Source organism: Bubalus kerabau, chromosome 11 (assembly GCF_029407905.1).
Source record: "Bubalus kerabau isolate K-KA32 ecotype Philippines breed swamp buffalo chromosome 11, PCC_UOA_SB_1v2, whole genome shotgun sequence".
Classification (NCBI taxonomy): Eukaryota; Metazoa; Chordata; class Mammalia; order Artiodactyla; family Bovidae; genus Bubalus; species Bubalus kerabau.
The window spans coordinates 14,409,141-14,428,598 of record NC_073634.1 but is presented as its reverse complement, the minus strand read 5'-3'; the positions used below and the strand labels follow the sequence as shown (position 1 = coordinate 14,428,598).

General features: G+C 47.2%; 1 protein-coding gene across 6 annotated transcripts in view; it reads right to left on the bottom strand.

Annotated features, from left to right (window-relative positions):
• SFXN5 (sideroflexin 5) overlaps window positions 1–19,458 on the bottom strand; it is a 126,087-nt gene that overhangs the window by 97,919 nt on the left and 8,710 nt on the right. For all 6 annotated transcript variants that reach the window (XM_055539662.1, XM_055539663.1, XM_055539664.1 and 3 more), the window contains exons 2-3: window positions 16,887–16,955; window positions 5,157–5,234 (exon numbers count right to left, since the gene is read on the bottom strand). In XM_055539662.1, the coding sequence (XP_055395637.1) occupies window positions 5,157–5,234; window positions 16,887–16,955 (147 nt within the window). The remainder of the gene's footprint in view (window positions 1–5,156; window positions 5,235–16,886; window positions 16,956–19,458) is intronic.

Sequence of the window (19,458 nt, the reverse complement as noted above, 5' to 3'; positions counted from 1 at the left end):
GACTCACACCTAGAGCACTGTGCTGCCAGCCTCCAGAGGGGCGCCGCAGGCATCACCAGCTGGAGCCAGAATGGGGAGGAGCAGCTAGTGCAGGTCCCCCCACCCTCCCCCAGCTAGTGCAGGGTCCCCCACCCTCCCCCAGCTAATGCAGAGTCCCCCCACCCTCCCCCAGCTAGTGCATGTCCCCACCCTCCCCCAGCTAGACCAGGTCCCCCCACCCTCCTCCAGCTAGACCAGGTCCCCCCACCCTCCTCCAGCTAGTGCAGGTCCCCCCACCCTCCCCCAGCTAGTGCAGGGACCCCCACCCTCCCCCAGCTAGTGCAGGGTCCCCCTGCCTTCCCCCAGCTAGACCAGGTCCCCCCACCCTCCCCCAGCTAGTGCAGGGTCCCCCTGCCTTCCCCCAGCTAGACCAGGTCCCCCCAACTTCCCCCAGCTAGTGCAGGGTCCCCCTGCCTTCCCCCAGCTAGACCAGGTCCCCCCACCCTCCCCCAGCTAGTGCAGGGTCCCCCCAACTTCCCCCAGCTAGTGCAGGGTCCCCCCGCCTTCCCCCAGCTAGTGCAGGGACCCCAACCCTCCCCCAGCTAGTGCAAGTCCCCCCACCCTCCCCCAGCTAGTGCAGGGTCCCCCCAACTTCCCCCAGCTAGTGCAGGGTCCCCCCGCCTTCCCCCAGCTAGTGCAGGGACCCCAACCCTCCCCCAGCTAGTGCAGGTCCCCCCACCCTCCCCCAGCTAGTGCAGGGTCCCCCCAACTTCCCCCAGCTAGTGCAGTGTCCCCCCGCCTTCCCCCAGCTAGTGCAGGTCCCCCCACCCTCCCCCAGCTAGTGCAGGGTCTCCCGCCTTCCCCCAGCTAGTACAGGGACCCCCACCCTCCTCCAGCTAGTGCAGGGTCCCCCCACCCTCCCCCAGCTAGTGCAGGGTCCCCCCAACTTCCCCCAGCTAGTGCAGGTCCCCCCACCCTCCCCCAGCTAGTGCAGGGTCCCCCCAACTTCCCCCAGCTAGTGCAGGTCCCCCCACCCTTCCCCAGCTAGTGCAGGGTCCCTCCACCCTCCGGGCTTCCCAGCTGCCTGGAGGCACATGAGAGCTTTCGGGATAGAAAACAAAGCAGGCCCAGAAAACAGGACAGGCAGCTTTAAGCTTCTGAAGGGAACAAAGAGAGGAAACATGGCCTCATTTCCCAACTCTTGAAAACTGGAAAGCATCCCAAGAGGAAAAGCCAGGCTGGAGGGGAGCTTGGGCTGAGAGCAGACACAGGGGCAGGAAGGGCCTGGAGACTGGACTCCTCTGGTCCATGAGGAGCTGCCAGGGTCCGAGGACCGGCCCCCAACTCTAGAGAGGGGCGTGTCAGGTCACACCAGCGGGCTCCTCGGTGCCACAGCCAGAGGGCAGCACTTCGCTCAGGAATAAGGACATCCGGCCCTGCCCTGTCTGCTGATGGCTGCTCCCAACCAACTCAGCAGGCAACACAGACTCCTGAAGATAGACCTTGCGTAGCCAGCACTGCGACATCGTGCGTCACTTCAGGGGCCCCGCACAAGGGCATCTGGCCAAGGAGCTGCCTCTCTTGGCACCTCTGCCCCCTCTCCATGTGGCAGGCTGCTGTCCAGCACATTGGCCTGTCCCTTCCTCTAGGGGCCGTCTTCCTCTAGGGGCCGTTCTCTCTGTGCTCAGGATGTTTTTCCTCTGCCCCATCCCAGCGCCCCCTCCTCACTAATCCTTGGTCATCCCTCAGTCTCAGGTGAGAAATCTCTTCCAGACTCCCTGCTTCTGGTCAGGTGACTCCTCTGCTCTCCCACGGCATCATGTATTTTCACTGTCGTGGCCTGGATTCTGGGGTGTCCCGGGGGCAGGACCCTCCTCCAGCCTCTCCCCTGCTCTCCCCCAGCTCCTAGCACCAACACTGGCCTGGAGATGCTCCGTAAATACATAGCAAAACAAACTGGATTGGGGAGGGCTGATGGCTTAGCCACCTGGCCCAGGGAACACCCAGCCAGGCACCAGCGGGTCGCGTGGACTTTGTGCCTAAAGGTGTGAAAAGGCAGGGCGGTGCCTCACAGCACCAACAGAACAGAAGAGACTACAGCACAGGAAAACGTGTTTCTGGACGGAAAACAAGCAGAGTTTTAGGAACTGATCCAGCAGAGAGGAGGAAGCCATCCCTCAATGCCCGCAGAAGCCACACTTGAGAAGCCAGGCCATCACCCCCAGAATACCAGCGAAGTTCAGGACTTGGAGGGCCCAGGCACCCCAGGAACAAAAGGTTAATCATAGGGCTAAACAGAGGAACTTGGTTGGAAATCTGAATTCAAAGCAGTAGGACCCCTCGGCCTTCCCCACACAGCAAGGGGGCTCTCACCGCCCTCGTCTGTGTCCCCCGAACACTGGAGGGTTATCAACCTTCTGGAGAAACAGAATCCAAGTGACTCCAGACTTGGGAACACTAGCCCAGTGGAAAGAGAGAGCTGCTGCTGCTGCTAAGTTGCTTCAGTAGTGTCCGACTCTGTGCGACCCCATAGACGGCAGCCCACCAGGCTCCCCCGTCCCTGGGATTCTCCAGGCAAGAACACTGGAGTGGGTTGCCATTTCCTTCTCCAATGCATGAAAGTGAAAAGTGAAAGGGAAGTTGCTCAGTCGTGTCCAACTCTTAGCGACCCCATGGACTACAGCCTACCAGGCTCCTCCGTCCATGGGATTTTCCAGGCAAGAGTACTGGAGTGGGGTGCCATTGCCTTCTCCGGAAAGGGGGAGCAGGTGAGGCTAAAAGCAGAGAAATCAATGAAAATCTGCAAAGTGAATACTGGGGCTTCAGCCTTGCTCCTCTAGTTGGCTTCCAGAATGCAGAGGTGAGAAGATACTGTATTTACAAAATAGGAAGAGGATCCTGCTGAAAGGAATAAAGAAAAGAAACAACCAAATAGCTCTCAGAAATTAAAATTTGTACTAGCTGAAGTTAAAAATCCGATAGACACGTTGAAAATAAACTGAAGGAAATTTCCTGTAAATCCAGACAGAAGGAAAAAGTGAAAGAATAGAAGAGAAGAAAAGGATAAGAAAATCTGAGTATCAATCTAAGATGTTGAATATTTGACTAATAGGAATTCCAGAATGAGAAGAAATTATCAAAGAAATAGTATAAGAAAAATTGCCAGAACTGAGAGACAGGAGTCTTCAGATTGAAAGAGGTCACCAGAAACCCAAAATAATAAATTTTAAAAGACATGGCATTGTGGAATTTCAGAAATAAACCATATACATAGAGAGGAGATCCTAAACATTCCCAAAGAGAGAAAACAGGTCACTTGCAAAGAATCAGGAATAAAACAGCACTGGATTTTTCAAAAGCTAGACTAGAAGCCAGAAGAGCAATGTCTTCAAAATTCTAAAGGAAAATGTTGTCAACCTAAAAATTGGAATTTTCTCCTCAGCCAAACTGTCAGTTAAAGCTGAGTACAGAATTACAATTACAAATTACATTTTTTTCAGATATAAAAGGACTCCAAATTTTCTTTCCACTTACCCTTTTTCAGGGAGCTACCAGAAGAGGTCTTCCACTGAAATGAAGGTGTACACCAAGAGGAGCTGAGGGAGCTGCGCCCCAGAATTGAAAATTTCAGGGAAAAATACAGACGTGAAAAGGGCTTCCCTTGTAGCTCAGCTGGTAAAGAATCTGCCTGCCATGCAGGAGACCTGGGTTCAATTCCTGGGTTGGGAGATCCCCTGGAGAAGGAAATGGCAACCACTCCAATATTCAGGCTCGTCTGGCCATGGGAAATCCCATGAGCCTGGCAGGCTACAGTCCATGGGGTCACAGAGTCAGATACAACTGAGCGAGTAAACCACCACTACCATTAAAAATATCAAAAAGCTGCTAGAAGATACAGTAAGAATTAGAGATGGTACAAAGAAAACTCTGTCAGTGAGAAAAACGAGGCAATTATTAAATCCAGATAAAACATAAAGTAAAAAAGGAGAGGAAACATAATCATATACAACAAAGTTGTAGTATTATTCATATAATTGTCATAATGTGAATATTGAATATCCATAGACCCCAAAACTATGGTAACTATTTTGGGAGGGTGATGAGGGTAGGGGAGAGAAATGTGTTTATGGAGGTAAATAATAAGAGAGATGGATCCTCAACTACCACACAAAAGAACTAGTTGAGAAATAGCAGTACAGATACGCTTAGTTTGAAATACAGGTTTCTATCTGAAGAAACAGCTAATAGCATTTGCTTCTGGGGAAGAGAAATGGGAATTGGGGAGAGATGGGGCAATAAACTATTTTTCCTTACAAGTGTTTTCGTGCTATTTGACTTTTTGAACTTTGTAAATAAATTACTTTGAAAAAAAAAAACTGTGAGATTAATTTTTAATAGCTTTTAAAATAAAGCTTATGAACAAAAAGAAAAACTTCAGCACATTAACCATCTGTCTCTACAATCACTAGAGCTGCCCTATACTACATCTCCCTACCTTCCCCCCAAACCAGACAAAACCATCAACTTTTCAATTAGCTCTAGTTCAAGTTTCTACATGATATTAACAAAACAGAAATTGCAGTGTCTTAGCCTAATTCCATGGAGAAGGCAATGGCACCCCACTCCAGTGTTCTTGCCTGGAGAATCCCAGGGATGGGGGAGCCTGGTGGGCTGCCGTCTATGGGGTTGCACAGAGTCGGATATGACTGAAGCAACTTAGCAGCAGCAGCAGCCTAATTCCACACTGTCTCCTCCATCTTTCTCATCCTCAGTCTAAACTTCCGGATAGTGGTATGCTGGTGAATATTTTTGAGAAAAAAGTCCTGATTTATAGTATCTATCAATTTCCATGGTGTAAATTCTCACATTGTGGCTGATTTCAAGTCATCACTGTGACGTCCCTGAATGTGGAATTGGGAAAAGATGCACATCTCAGCGCCAGCAAACTATTGCCTTAGGTTTCTCTAGTCTTAGCAGCCTCCATACTTCCCACCAGACCAGCTTACAGGAGGGCCCTGAGTATCCCCTCCAAAACCCAGATGTCCACAGGAGATGTAGCAGCAGTAAAAGTGGATTCTGAGGGGAAGAGAAGTGGTTCTGGCTGCAGGGCAGGGATAGTGAATTTGCCACCTTCCTTCCCCACCACCATTCCCCCACCCCACCTCCAGCAGAGTTACCTGCTCATTGGTAACCCCCGGGCGCAGGGTCCCCTGCTTATAGTCTTCCAGCAGTTGCACAGCCTCTCTGAGACGTCTCTGCAGGCAAAGAAAAGGGACACTGAGGGGCAGAGATCCAGGGCTCCAGCAACAATTTCCCTTGCAGAGGTGCATCAGTATTGATCCAGCACTGACCATCTTCACAGTGTGCAAGACCTGCCCTTCAGTTTATGGGACACACGCAAAACAATAAAGAAGGCTATAGCCTAAACGTCCTTTCACAGGGAAATGGATGAATGTTTGCCATTTACCCAGTGTAATAATACTATGCACGTTATTCGGTGGTTTAAAAAGTAACGTAGATCTCCATGGCCATATCTCCAAGGTACTTTTTTAAGTGTGAAAGCAAATTGCAGAGGCGTATGATGCCATTCAGTGTACCAAACAAACAACACACACACACACATAGAAAACATTATTTCCTATGAGAATATCTATGTGAGTAAATGTATCAAAAAAGCTCTAAAAGGAGACCCGCCAAACTAGTGACAGAGGTTACCTTGAGGTAGGAGGAAAGAGTTCAGATTTGGCAAGTGGCGTTGGAAGAAATTTTAGTCTTAATTGTAATATTGAAAGTTTTTATAAAGAGAACGTATTTATGTAATACTTATATAATTTCTTCTCAACATTTAAAAAACACTAGCAGAGATTTACATACTAAAATACATATGGCTACAGTAACTGATGGGGAAAAAATAAGAAAATAGAATTGTATGATTTTTAAAATCTTAAAAACTAGAGACAGCAACACTGAGAAAAGGCAGTCTTTGTCCACCGAAAAGACTTGTATAAGAATATTCATTGTGGCACTCTTCAAATAGGCCCAAACTGCAAACAACTCAAATGTCAGTTAACAGACTGGGTAAGTATACGCACACAATGAAATATTACACAGCATTTAAAACGCAAACTACAAATATGTTACAATTGGATAAATCTTCTCAAGAATGGCACCCTGATATCTCTCATCCCATGTTCTTCTAGAACTTTCCCATATCCCCCATCCAGAGGTAGAGTCTATGTCCCTCCATGTGATCCTCGGCAGGCCTTTGTGACTGCCTTAACAATAGAGTGTTGCCAAAGTGAGGCTGTGTGACTTCTGAGGCCAGGTCATGAAAATGCCTTGCATTTCCACCTGGCTTTCTTGGGATGGTTGCTTTCTTGAAACTTAGCCATCACATTGTAAGGAAGCCCAAGTAGCCTATGAAGAGACCCATGTGGATAAGAACTGAGGGCCTAGCCCACAGCTCCAGCTAAGTGACCAGCTAATGGTCAGCAACAATTGGCCCTCCATGGAAGTGAGCCATCTTGAAACAGACCTTCTCCCCGTCAAGCTGCCTTAGCCAAGGCTTCGAGACAAACCATCCTCTCTAAGTCCTGTCAAAACTGAAGGCCAGTGAGCAAAAGAATTACCTGTTGTTATTTCAAGCCATTAAATTTTAGGGTGATTTGTTGCATGATAATAGAAGGCCAATTCACATAATGATGAGCAAAAGAAGGCAGATGCAAAAATTATATATAAATTTCAAAAACAGGTCAAACGCATCTATGGTGGTAGACGTCATTATGGTATTACCTTTGTGAAGGTGGGTGGGGGTGTTGACTTGGAGAGGGCATGAGGGAACCCTCTGGAATAATGGAAATGCTCAGTGTCTTGATCTGACTGGTAGTTACACAGTATAAACGTGTATCAAAACCCATTAGGCCATACACTTTGGATTTATGTATTTTGCTGTATGTACGGTATATCCTTTTTTTAAAAAAAATCAATAATAAATAGACAACAGTGAGAGAAGGCAGTCTATGTCCAAGTCAGATGAGGAACGGTCATCAGAGATGCTCATGATGAGGGAAGAAACCAGGGAAGCCACCCTGTTCCGCTTTGACCGAGGGACAAAGTTGGCTAAGGATGGGAGTGCAGAGAGACCTCCACAGAAGCCCCTGGTCCAAAGGCAGGATGCAGCTCCTAGGCGGGTTGCCCCATGGGGCATCTTCTGAGCAGGCTGGTCACATAGGATGGGAAAGGAACAGCCACCTCCCGCACTAAAACAGCAGGACTAACCCCAGCCCAGACAAGCCATTCGGGCTGTCAGGAGGCCAGGAGAACTTCTTACTTGGGAGCAGCCCGACTGCTGTAAAGTACTGCCTCTTCCCTTTCAAATATATGTCTATCAATTTCTGAATTCCAGAGTCCTTCCCCAGAATCTCTTTGCTTTCAAAGTAGAGACAACTTTGAGTTTGTGTTTATTCCAGGTGTAATCCACTCTGTTAGAAAAAAATGTCAGAAAAATCGAAAGCACACACAAAAATGTTGTAATCGCCTGTAAACATACCACAGAGATAACCACTGCAGAAGTTATTATTTTCCTTCTAGACTTAATACATTTGCTTTTCATGTTGGTTGATTGCTCTAACGTGCTTAAGTTCAACAGAAAGTGAGCAGTTCAGTATTTGAGGCCAGAGTTTAGTTAGACCCTTGCTGTCTCTGCAACTGCCCCCCAAATCCTCCTTGTGATACGACAAGCTCCCCGCTCCAAGCCTGCTTCCTGCCAGCCTCAGCCTTGGCCCCACAATAAGTGCTCTACTTTCCACCCTGAATGGTGAATGACCCTGCGTTCTCATTATGTTCCCACTCCAGGGATTCAGTTCCTCTAACAACCTGGCCAGATTCCATCTCATTCCACACAGTCATCAAAGGGAGGCCTCTTGCCACAGGATTAAGTTCCAAAGAGCCCTGATCTTGGCGCTCATTGAGAAAGAACCAAATCCAAAGCTTCCCGAGATAGGCCTGCTAATGCAGGACTGGGACAAGCTAGCATGTGCTTGTCTGCTTCTGGGCCTTGCTAAGCCTCAGCTTGGCCTCCTAGCTCAGAGACTGAGGGATAGCACTCCCAGAGCCTCTGTGGGACAGGCAAGGCCTCAGGCCTTGCCTTGAGAGGTCCCTGAGGGCTGGCTGTTCTGGGAGCTGGACTTCTCACAGCAGAGAAGGGAACCAATTTCAGGGAGCCTTCAGGGATAGGAGGAGGGTCTCTTTGCTTGGAGTCCTCCTCTCACCCTGATGCATTGACACACTTGACAGAAAAGCCCTGGGCACGTGAAGGATGGGGAAAGCAGGAGGTCAGTGGCAGGGTGAAATTTGCAGGAAATCTTTTCAGTCAGGAACAAACAGGCAGCTACGCCCTGAATGCTAAGATGGTGAGGGGCCCAGCCGGCCTGGAGACAAGGCTGCAGGCCCTTTTCTGGAGCCCTGGGCTTGGGGACGGACAGCCCAGGTTGCTGCTTCCCAGACTCCATCGCCTGCCTGCCAGAAATTGTCGCAGCAAGACTCTCTTCTTGTATCTGATAAGGCATGATCTCCAGAAAGTCTCTCTGGAGACAGGCACCTGGGAGGTCTGCTCCAGGGCAGAGAATTTGAACAGAGGTCCCGCCCCAAAGCCCCAAGGGGAAGAAGGAAGCCAAAGGGCAGTCCTGCAGTGTTAGGGTGGCGGCAGAGAGGGCAGGAGACCCTGACAGACAGGAATGGGCATGTTGGAACACAGGACGGAAAGGCACAAAATGGGAAGATGAGGAGTCATCAGAAGCAAAGCTAATCTCTTTGGAGGGAAGGGGTATACCTTAGCCAACCCCCAAACTAAATGCACACAGTATAATCCATGCTTGGCTAGGGAGCAAGTCTAAATGATTTGAATATTTTACTTATTATAATGTTTAATATGTTAAGATATACAATGGGCGTGACAGCAGCGGACCAGGAGGTGAGGATTACCCAGAAACATTTCACCCCCACTTGTGATAAAGGCCACCCACTTTTCCTGCAGGCCCTTGCCCCTGATCTTTCCTATACCACCCCACCACCCTGGGTTGTCTGTCCCCACCCATGTCCGTCCTTCAAGGCTCAGGGCCATCTTCAGGAATCTTCCAGAAAATTTCCCTCTGCCCTCTGAACACTCAGAGAGCATTTGGTTTGCACTTCTTTGAGGTCCATGGTCACTCACCACCACGTGCCCCTGTTACCTGTCAGAGACTGCAGGGTGCAGGGAGCGGGAGACTGCTGTAGGTTATGTTGGCTGAAACGCAGGGCACTCCTACCCCAGTCCATCACCAACACGGGGCCACACATAATGAGCACTGATAAATATGAGGCTGCTGGGAGGAGAGGTGAAGGGTATAATCAGGGTTAGGGACCAGGTTCCAAAGCAGCAGGCCAGAGGCCCTTGAGAGCTATGCTGGTTCTACGGAATCGTGGGATTCCAAGAGACCATGCCCTGTTCACACAGGATGTGGATGACAGTACCCCTCTGTGAGTGTCTGCTGAACCATGTGGACATTCCTTTCTCTGAGACAGCTGGGGTCCGAGCAGGAAGGGCATTTCGATGCCCAGGGTCACAGAGTGGGTGGGTGTCATCTAGGAATCTCAAGTCCCTGCATTCCCAGCTCTGGGCCATTTCCATGAGACGTGACCATGGAAGAGCCTCCTGTCCTCCAGATGGTCAGTAATTGAAAGAGGGGTGGTCTCCCAGAGAAACCATAGAAATGCTTGCATCCTGAAAAGCCGATGTCAACGGTGGCCAGGTACCCCACGTAAGAAAGGGAAGGGCCTTCTTTATTCTCATTCAAAGGCAAGCCCAGTTGCTGCTGCATATTTAGCAAAAGTGGGTACAATTGAAACCTGGACATTTCAGGCAATCAAAATTTGGGAGTCCCACTTAAAATAGGGGGTGGGGGAGAAGGGAAGAAGGGAAGGAGAGAAGGAGAGAGAGGAAGAGGGAGAAAGGAAGGAAGGAAGGAAAAGAGAAAGGAAAAAGAAGTGTCAATGGTCAGGGTGAAAATGAATGTGGGGAGCGGGGTTGGTGTGCATGAGGGAACGGAGCTGGCGGTAGGGACCGGGGCAAGGCCTGCCTTGATCGCTCAGTATCTAATTGCTCTCACCTGGGACAGTCTTGAATCAGCCAAGGGCAGGGCTGTGCATTCTTACCTTGCCTGCCACATCTTCAACCATTCCTTTCTGGCTCCCGGATGGTGGGATTTGGGGGCCAAGGCTTTGTGCAGGCAGAGTCTCAAGCCCTTCTCTCATCCTCCCTTGGCCTTCCTAAGCCCTTCTTGCTCCTTCCCAGCAATCCTGGGACCCACAGAGTTATCTGTGCTGAGACTGTTTCCTAGCTCAACCACAAGCTACCTCTGGGAGGCACAAGAGAAGGGGAAACCAGGCACACGTTTCCCTGTGGCCAACCTCTGGCCACCTTCAGGACACTGAATGTGAGTTAATTCTGACAGCATTACAGGTGGTATAGCCCTTTAGAAAGTAAATCTGTCCAGCTATGCCTAAGAACTTTAAAAACAATCATGGTCTACATCCTGGATACCCTACTTTTGGGAATATTTTTCTAAAAGAATAAATTTATCAGAAATGAAAAATAATTTGCCTAAAACTATTTTTGGCAGGAAAGAAAAAGGTAGGAAACAACCTATCTGTTAGACCTAAAAGCCTAACAGAGATGGATATTTATACTAAAAGACTTGACTTCCTAAAATTATAAAGACTTGGAAATAAATGAAAAAAGCAAATAAAAAGTCTATGTTCAATGTAATAAGCATGATAAAAATGTATACAGATGGGCAAAAACCTGAAGTGTATAAGGGTACTGAAATTTGGAAATTTTAAAATTTAAAATTAGACTACCTGATGCTGTCTAGAATGCATTTAAATGGATAGTCTTACTACTATTGACAGCATAAACTGATAGTCTTGGTACAGGTTGGTACAATTTGCAGGGCAATTTGGCAATATATATCAAAAGCCTTAAAATGCCTTTCATTCAGAAATTCCACTTCTAGGAATTTACCCCAAGGAAATAAAGAGAAATATGGGGAAATATATGTACAAGGATATTTATCGCCATATTATTTATAATGGCAAAAGACTTGAAACTACCCAAATGGTCAATAGAGAAGATGATTAAGTTTTAGAATAATCACCTGATGGATTACTATGTAGTTATTAAACACACTTTGAAATAACATTTAATGACAAGGAAAAATGCTCAAGATATGCTATATGGAAAAAACAATATATATCATGTATACATATGTCACATATGATTTTAAATATATATTTACATATATATATATATATATATATATACACACACAATACATACAGAGAGAGATCATCCTTGACTTACGATGGGGTTCATCCCATCATAAAAATTTCACTGTAAGTGAAAATATCACATCTTAAGTTGAAAATACATTGAACACACCTAACCTACCCGAATATCATGGCTTAGCCTGGCCTTCCTACACGTGCTCAGAACACTAACATTAGCCTACAGTTGGGGAAAATCATCTAATGCAGACTCTATTTTATAATAAAATGTTGAGTACCTCGTGTAATTCATTGAATACTATACTGAAAGTGAAAAACAGAATAGTTGTGCGGGTGTAGAATGGTTCTAAGTGTATCGGTGGTTCCCACGAGTGATCACGTGGCTGACTGGGACCTGTGGCTGTCGTGGCCCAGCATCGCAAGAGAGAATTGTACTGTATATCACAAGCCCAGGATATAATCAAAATCCACTATTGGAACCATGATTTCTACTGAATGCATACTGCTTTCACACCATCACAAAGCCCATAAATCGTAGACTGAAGTCAGGGACCGTTGATATAGAGAGAGAGTAAGATACAGATATAGATATAGATATAGATATAGATATACACACACACATTATACAAACCATCCTAATTTTGTACAGATATATACACTAGAATGATAATTGTGATTATTTCTTGCAGGAGAGATAATGAGCAGTTTTTATTTTCTTTTTTAGACTTTCATATGTTCCAGTATTTAAAGATTATTACCAGAATCACAAAACATCAAGAGGCACATAGTGTCAATTGTTTTCATTGGTCATCTGGTTGAAGGAGTGTTCTCCAAGCTCACCACCGTAGAAGTACCTTTTCCCTTAGTAATTGCTAAGCAACATTTGGAGGCGACATTTACCTGAAAGACTAAGAATATCCTGTTTTACAACAACATTTTATTCCATGCAAATAGCATCTGTTAATGATCCTGGTTGAAATCAGTTATTTCACTGAGGACTGCTGCTGCTGCTGCTAAGTCACTTCAGTCGTGTCCGACTCTGTGCGACCCCATAGATGGCAGCCCACTAGGCTCCTCTGTCCCTGGGATTCTCCAGGCAAGAACACTGGAGTGGGTTGCCATTTCCTTCTCCAATGCATAAAAGTGAAAAGTGAAAGTGAAGTCGCTCAGTCGTGCCCAACTCTTAGCGACCCCATGGACTGCAGCCTACCAGGCTCCTCTGTCCATGGGATTTTCCAGGCAAGAGTACTGGAGTGGGGTGCCATTGCCTTCTCTGTCACAGAGGACTAACAATGTTTATTTCCTTCAACATTTATTAGCTGACATTCTTTTAAGAATAAGAGCTTCCCTCTTTCATATTTTTAGTTTTACTATGGACTCATGGATTCTTTTTATTATTCAATGTATTATAATCCATTGTTTTTCTTCTTCTTAATGTTCAAATTGTCCCAAATGTGGCTAGTGGGACTCAGCCACTTCCTGTTCCTGTGTCTCCATCATCCTAGAAACATTTTCTTACTTTCTGTAGCAATGCTCTTTGCCTCAGGTGTGGATTTGGCAAACTCTCCAAGAAGCCCTGGGTGCTTTTAGTAAGCGATGGCATTTAGGCACGAAGATCTGAGTGCCAAGTGTGTCCCCTGTTACTGGGGTGTCATTGTTTCTAGACCCTTTTAGTGAGCAGAGTCAGAAAACTGAGAAATATAAATAAGTATATGAATGTATATGTGCATAAATCATGAGTTCAAACTGATTCCTCCAATTCAACTACAACATAATGTAGTTTTTGCCTTTTCCCCTACTTCATATCTGTATCTCCCTACTCCTGCGATGAGAACCCTGGTTCCCAATATCAGCGTAATGATTTATTCTGTCCTACGACACACCCAAAACAGTCTCAGATTACTTCACAAATACTAGTAATGAGCTTGTGCTATTTGACTGCTTCCGTTGGTTTTCCATGTCCTTCAGAACGATGATCTGCCAAACATTCATTCTCTTAAATAATTATTGAATTCAGAATAGCAAACCCGTTTCACATTCAGTTCATGACTTAAAGTAACTTAGATGTCAGCTGGTACGGCCTTTTCCTTAGAGATCTAGATCTAATTCCATGACCCACATGAAAGGATGAAGCTAGGGCTTCTGCCGGGTCACGGGGGTTTCCTTCCTCAGGCCCAACTGTCCACCTACAGCACCAAGAGCAGACTCCCGGCCCCTCAAGAGCCCTTTAAAGAATGAACTCTTGCAGAGACTTCAGGAACCAGGCAGATTTTATGACAATATAATAGGAATGATGGTGGAAGGGACAGCACCTTTCACAGCATGCATGACCAACCTCTAAAGAGCCCCAGACACTGGCCTTTCCGTCCATCATGGTTACTTGCTCTCCTTCCCACTGTTTTCCCCTCGTGTTCCTTCTCTCTCCTCCCTCTTAAGAGGATCAGAAAAGCACAATTCTTCCTCTTTTGTCAAACAGGCAACCTCCTTCCTCTCTGAAGCCTTGCTCAAGACATTCTTAGAACAAAGACAGCCTTCTTCCTACGAGAAATTATGGTGAATAAAATTTGCTCTTTGCTCCACCTCATTACACACACAAGGGCCGGAAACTTTTTAAAGCTTCGTCAGTTATAAATTACAAACAATAGCTGCAAAACTCTCTCAAGATGAGTCTATCCATTGACTCAGCTACTGCCCCTCAGAACTGGGTCACCAGAAGGCTCCAGCTCCACAGCATCTTTCCACTTCAGGAAACTCTGGCTTCCAGAGCCACCTCTCATGTCCTCCACTCTCCTCTCACACAGGTGAGCCGGCCTGTCCAGATCTCCTCCGCCTGGGCAGCCATCACCCCACGCTCCCTCCCAGGATGCAGCCTAGGAGTGTCCCAGGACACTCTGGGAGAGAGACAGTGCTTTGAGGGCATAAGCCATGGTCTTGGGCTGAGCCCAGCAGCAGGGGAAACCTGGCCCTCCTGATAGCACTACGGTTGTCGGAGAGGGGCTCAGGTAAGAGAGTCTTTCCTCTTCCTGCTCCTAATTTCCATCGCTCCCAGGCAGATGGCCTTGCCGAGCTACCTGCCTGCATTGGAACCAGGGAGGGACAGAAGGGCCCACTCATGGCCCTTTCGGATTTTTTAGGGCTTAGAAGATCTTCTATGGGCAGAAAATTTCCAAAAGGCAAGTAGTACTGGAAACAGTCCCCAACTGGGATGCAGTAGGAAAAGGTGTAGCTCTTTCCAGGAAGCCTATTGGCATCCTTGATGAAGAGAAGAAACAGAAGTTTGAAAAATATTTTTACCTGATTGTTGCATTGGTTATTTTCTGGTCATTAAATAGTTAAGAGTCTTTGACATTTCAATTAATGGTTAAAAAAAAAAAAAAAGTATAAGACTTTTAAATTTACTCAGAGAGAAATAGGCAAAAGATGGCTTAGTAATGTACAAAGATGCTGAGGTCTTTCAAAATGCAAGAGTAGAAGAAAAAATGTGGTACAGGAAGACAGCAGTAACATGAAATGGTCTGGGGATGAGAGGAGTGTGAACTAGAGAGGAGAAGCTGAGAGCCCCCAGTACAAGCGGTGTGCTGCCCAGCTGCCCCCAAAGCGCCTGCCTGCTCGTGGTAATTGGGGGGAGCACTGATATACGTCCAGACCGCCCAGGACTCCCTCCACCATCTCTCAATGTGCTGCCTTCAAGTTCACCATTAGCACCGCCATCTTTTGAAATAAGCATTTGTCTCTGCCGCCTCCTCCATCAAGCAGGACGCATTTATGTTGGGATTTTTGTCACAATTCTGTCTAGTTGGGCACCATTCCAGAGCTTTCAAGAAAGACACATAACCTAGGCTGGGTAAGTAGTTCCTCTAGTTTGGTGCGCCTCCAAATTTTTATGTAATCCCATTGATTACTCCTTAGGAGAGTCCTGACAGGGCCCGGAAGTACAATAGCCTTGCCCTTCAGAGACACTATACCCAGAAATAAGGTCAGCCAGGTAAATACTAGAGTCCTTCATCCTTCCTGAGCTGCAGCAGGAAATCACATATCAGGGTAATCCCCACATTTCCCATAACTGGACTGCTCTCCCAGGCACAGTGGGGATGGAGAGATGGAGATGGTTCTAGGGCCAGGTGCCCAGCAGACCCTGTGCTTCTTTTTCTTCCCAGAGCTGAAGCAAGCCAATGCTCAGCACAAAGGTGAGCAGAGAAGGGCTGCCTACTCAGGGGGCTGACTCAGAGGCTCAGTGCCTTCCGTCAGGGTACGTGGGGACCTGGGGTGGGGAGTTCAGGCCTTCTTCCAGCTTGGGAGAGCTCCCTAAACTTGAGTTACCTGAATAGGAATGCAAAGTGGTCAAAAATAAGTGTTCTGGAGACAAGCTTACCTGGGTTCATACCCTGGCTCCATCACTGGCCAGCATCATGTGCCTGAGACTTAACTTCTATCTGTCTGTTTCCTCATCTGGAAAATGGAACTTAAAATAGAATCTACCTCAAAGGGTTGTTTTGAGTTAATCCGACAAGCTAATACATGTAAAATGTTTATGACACAGCTTTGCTCACAGAAAATCCTTAACAAATATTCACTACATTATATGTGCATGCATTCCTATAAACGTTTGTAAATACAATGCAAAGGATAGAAAGACACACTTCTTGGGATGGCTCAAAGAAATCTGATGGTAAATGTGACAATATCAAGGATTAGTGAGGATGTGGAGCGACTGGAACACTGTGGATGAGAATGTAAAATGGACAGTAATCCTTAAGCAACTTTTCGGCAGTTTCCTATGAAGTTAAATGTATACTTACCATATGCGCCCGCAACCCCAGTCCTAGTTACTCACTCAAGAGAAATGAAAGCATACATCCACACAAAGAATGCTCAGAGCAATTTTATTCATAATAATCAGAAAATGGAAACAGCCCGTGTGTTCATCAGCAAGTGGACAGAAGAAACAAGATCTGGAACACCCTTTCAATGGAATGCTGCTCAGCGGCAAGAAGGGATGAAGTACTGATATATGTGACAGATGAAGCTCAAAAGCACCACGTCAAGGGAGAGAAGCAGACACACAAGGCTACGCACTGTAGGACTTCACTCATACGGCATCATAGAAACAGCAAAACAACAAGAACAGAAAACAGGCGAACGGTTGCTGGGGGCTCAGCAGGGGGTTGGGGAGATGGATCACAAATGGTCATGAGGAGTACGGTAGGATGACAGAAATGTTCTCCATCTTCATGATGAATGCTTCACTGTGGACACTTGATATGTCTGTCAAAACTCTTAGGAGTGTTCACATATAAAATATAATGTATGCCTGAGTCACAATCTTACCTATCAGAGGAGGGGAGTGAGTAGGGAGAGGGCGCGAAGGATCTTCTTGTTCTGAACCTTTTGGATTTTTGTAATGAGCACATAACCCATGTACTTGGTAATCATTTTATTGAAGTGTGAAATGATAATGACATATCTACCTTGAAGGGATGTCGTAAGATCCAGATGAAATGAGATAATGATGACCTGCGCATCTTCCAAAGTCACAAGGTATAAAGGCCAAGGGGCCTCCATTGAGAGTGACGGCCATGACTCACCTCAGTGACAAAGAGTGTGCGAGGGTCGATGATGTCCAAGAAGTGCCTGAAGCGACCAGAGAAGGATGTCTGGAGAAGGGGCGGGAGAGGAGAGTGCATCAGTTGCTGTACCCCTTTCTCTAGACAATGGGGAACCCACCCACAGCTCGCCCTTACTGTCAGGGTCCTACAGTCACGGGCTGAGGCCTCTCGCTTCTCAGTGGCCTGACGGCAGCTCTCCCAGGTCTGGGGCTTTCTAAAGTCAACTCAGAACGACCATTGAGACATGTCTGACCCAATGTCTCTTCCATGCGCCTCCCATTTTCCTCCCTCTTCTCCCAATGCCCTGAGATCAACTCCAAGCCTTTCAGCATCTCCGAGAACCACAAAGCATGATGGTGAGAGGGGCGGTCTGGTCCCCAGCCCTCTCCCAGTCTGCCCGGCCCACCACAGCCTTGGTCTCTTCCCAAAGTCCAGCACAGGCTCTGCCGCCAGGGAAAGCTCCCCACCGCAGAGCTCAAGCGCGGATACCCAGCTTGCAGCCCTCAGGCCTTCCTTCACCCACGCCCCAGGACAGAGGGCCAGCTCCCCATCCTTATCCCTGAGCAGGGGCCTTGGAAAAGGAGGGCATTGTGCTAAACAGGCCACAGGCATTAGAGCACAGTGAAAGGAAACCAAGCAACGCTGCTGCTGGGCCTTCTGCCCTCAGGACAGAGCCAGTTTGGCAAAGCCAAGCTCCAGGGGAGGAGAGAGGGGACCGAGCGAGGGGACAAAGGGGAAAGCTGCAAACGCTGGGGTTCATGCCTCACTATCCTCAGGCTCCCTCCCACATCCTCCCTGGAGCCCCACAGCTCTCCAAGCCCAGCTTCCACGCCTGGGAGGAAACAGAACACGCCCACTCTTTTCCCTTTTCACTAGGACATCAGACCCTGCAGCCAATTTCTGCTCCTTCCTCTCCTCAAAAAAGACCGAAAACAGACCTGGGTCACCACAAGGTCTCCTGACACACCATGGCACCCTCTGCCTGGAGCAGCCTCTCCACCCCACTCCCGGCCCCAGCCTTTCACAGATCTATCAAGCTTCCACACCATTGCTAACTAAAACGGTTGCTTCTCTAACTTCTTATACATCAGAGGCCTAAACCATCCCCCAACTTACACAATGCTTAATCAGAGATGTTCAGAAGTGTGGGCAGAGGTGTGTGCTGAGAACACTCACTGCTGCATTATTTATAAAGGTGAATTGTGAAAATGACGATGCATTCACAGGATGGAACACACACAGCCATCATGTTTGGGACAATGTTTATGCCATGCAAAAAGCCTGTGATTTGTGAACTGCATCTAAAACGCATGATTCCAACTTAATAGGAGATAAACAGAGTGAGATGGATACTAAATGGGGAGCAAGGAGACAGGATGACACCCACTAAAACAAACCAGGGTTCCTTAGAGCAGCAGACCCCAACCTTTTTGGTACCAGAGACCTGGTTTCTCATGGAAGAAATATTTCCGCAGACTGCGGGTTGGGTGGGGGGAAGGGTTCGGGATGATTCAGGCACCTTACCTTTCTCGTGCACTTTATTTCTATTATGACATCAGCTCCACCTCAGAGCATCAGGCATTAGATCCCAGAGGTTGGGGACCCTGACTTAGAGAAGTGGCTGATTCCAGGGCTGAGGTAGGGAACGAACACGATGCGACTGGCACATTTTGTTGTGCTAGAAAGGAACGAACTGCCCCTCCCCAAATGACAGGGGCATGTCAGAAGGACCAATAAGACGCAAACGGACTCGGTGCGTCTCTGAGAAGTTCCCAATTGGGTTCACAGGGTATTCTGAAGGGACTGAGTCTAACCATGTGGAAACATCAGACAAACCCAAACTGAGGAGCATTCTGTAAAATAAATGGCCTTGTTCACCAAATATGCCAATGCGGTAAAGACAAAGAAAGGCTGAAAAACTGCCCCACATTAAAGGAAACTGAAGAGATAAGGCGACTGAACATAACGTGTAATTCTTGAATGAATCCTGGACTAGAGGGGGAAATGCATTCAAGGACATTGCTGAGACAAAAGGATAAAACTGGAATAGGATCACAGATTAATAAAAGGATTGTATCCATGCTAAATTTCCTGAATAACCACACTCTGGTTATTGCTACAGACTGAATATTAATGTCCTCTCAAAATTCATGCGTTAAATCCTAAACGCCTAGGTGATGATATTTGGAGGTGGGGCCTTTGAGAGCTGATTATATGAGGGCAGAGTCCTCATGAATGGCATTAACAACCTTATAGAGACGCCAGAGAAACCCCTCACCCTGTTCCACCGTGTAAGAACAGAGTGAGCTGTCTATGACTAGGAATCAGACCCTCCCCAGACACCGTATCTACCAGTGCCTTTGTCCTGGACTTCCCAGACTTCAGTACTGGGAGAAATTAACTTCTGTTGTTTATAAAGCACCCCATCTATGCTATTTTTATTATAACAGCCCAAACAGACTAAGACAGAGATAAAAGAGAATGTCCTTGTTGTTAAGGTTACAATGAAGTATTAAGGGATAGCTGAATAGAATCTACTCTCAAAACGTTG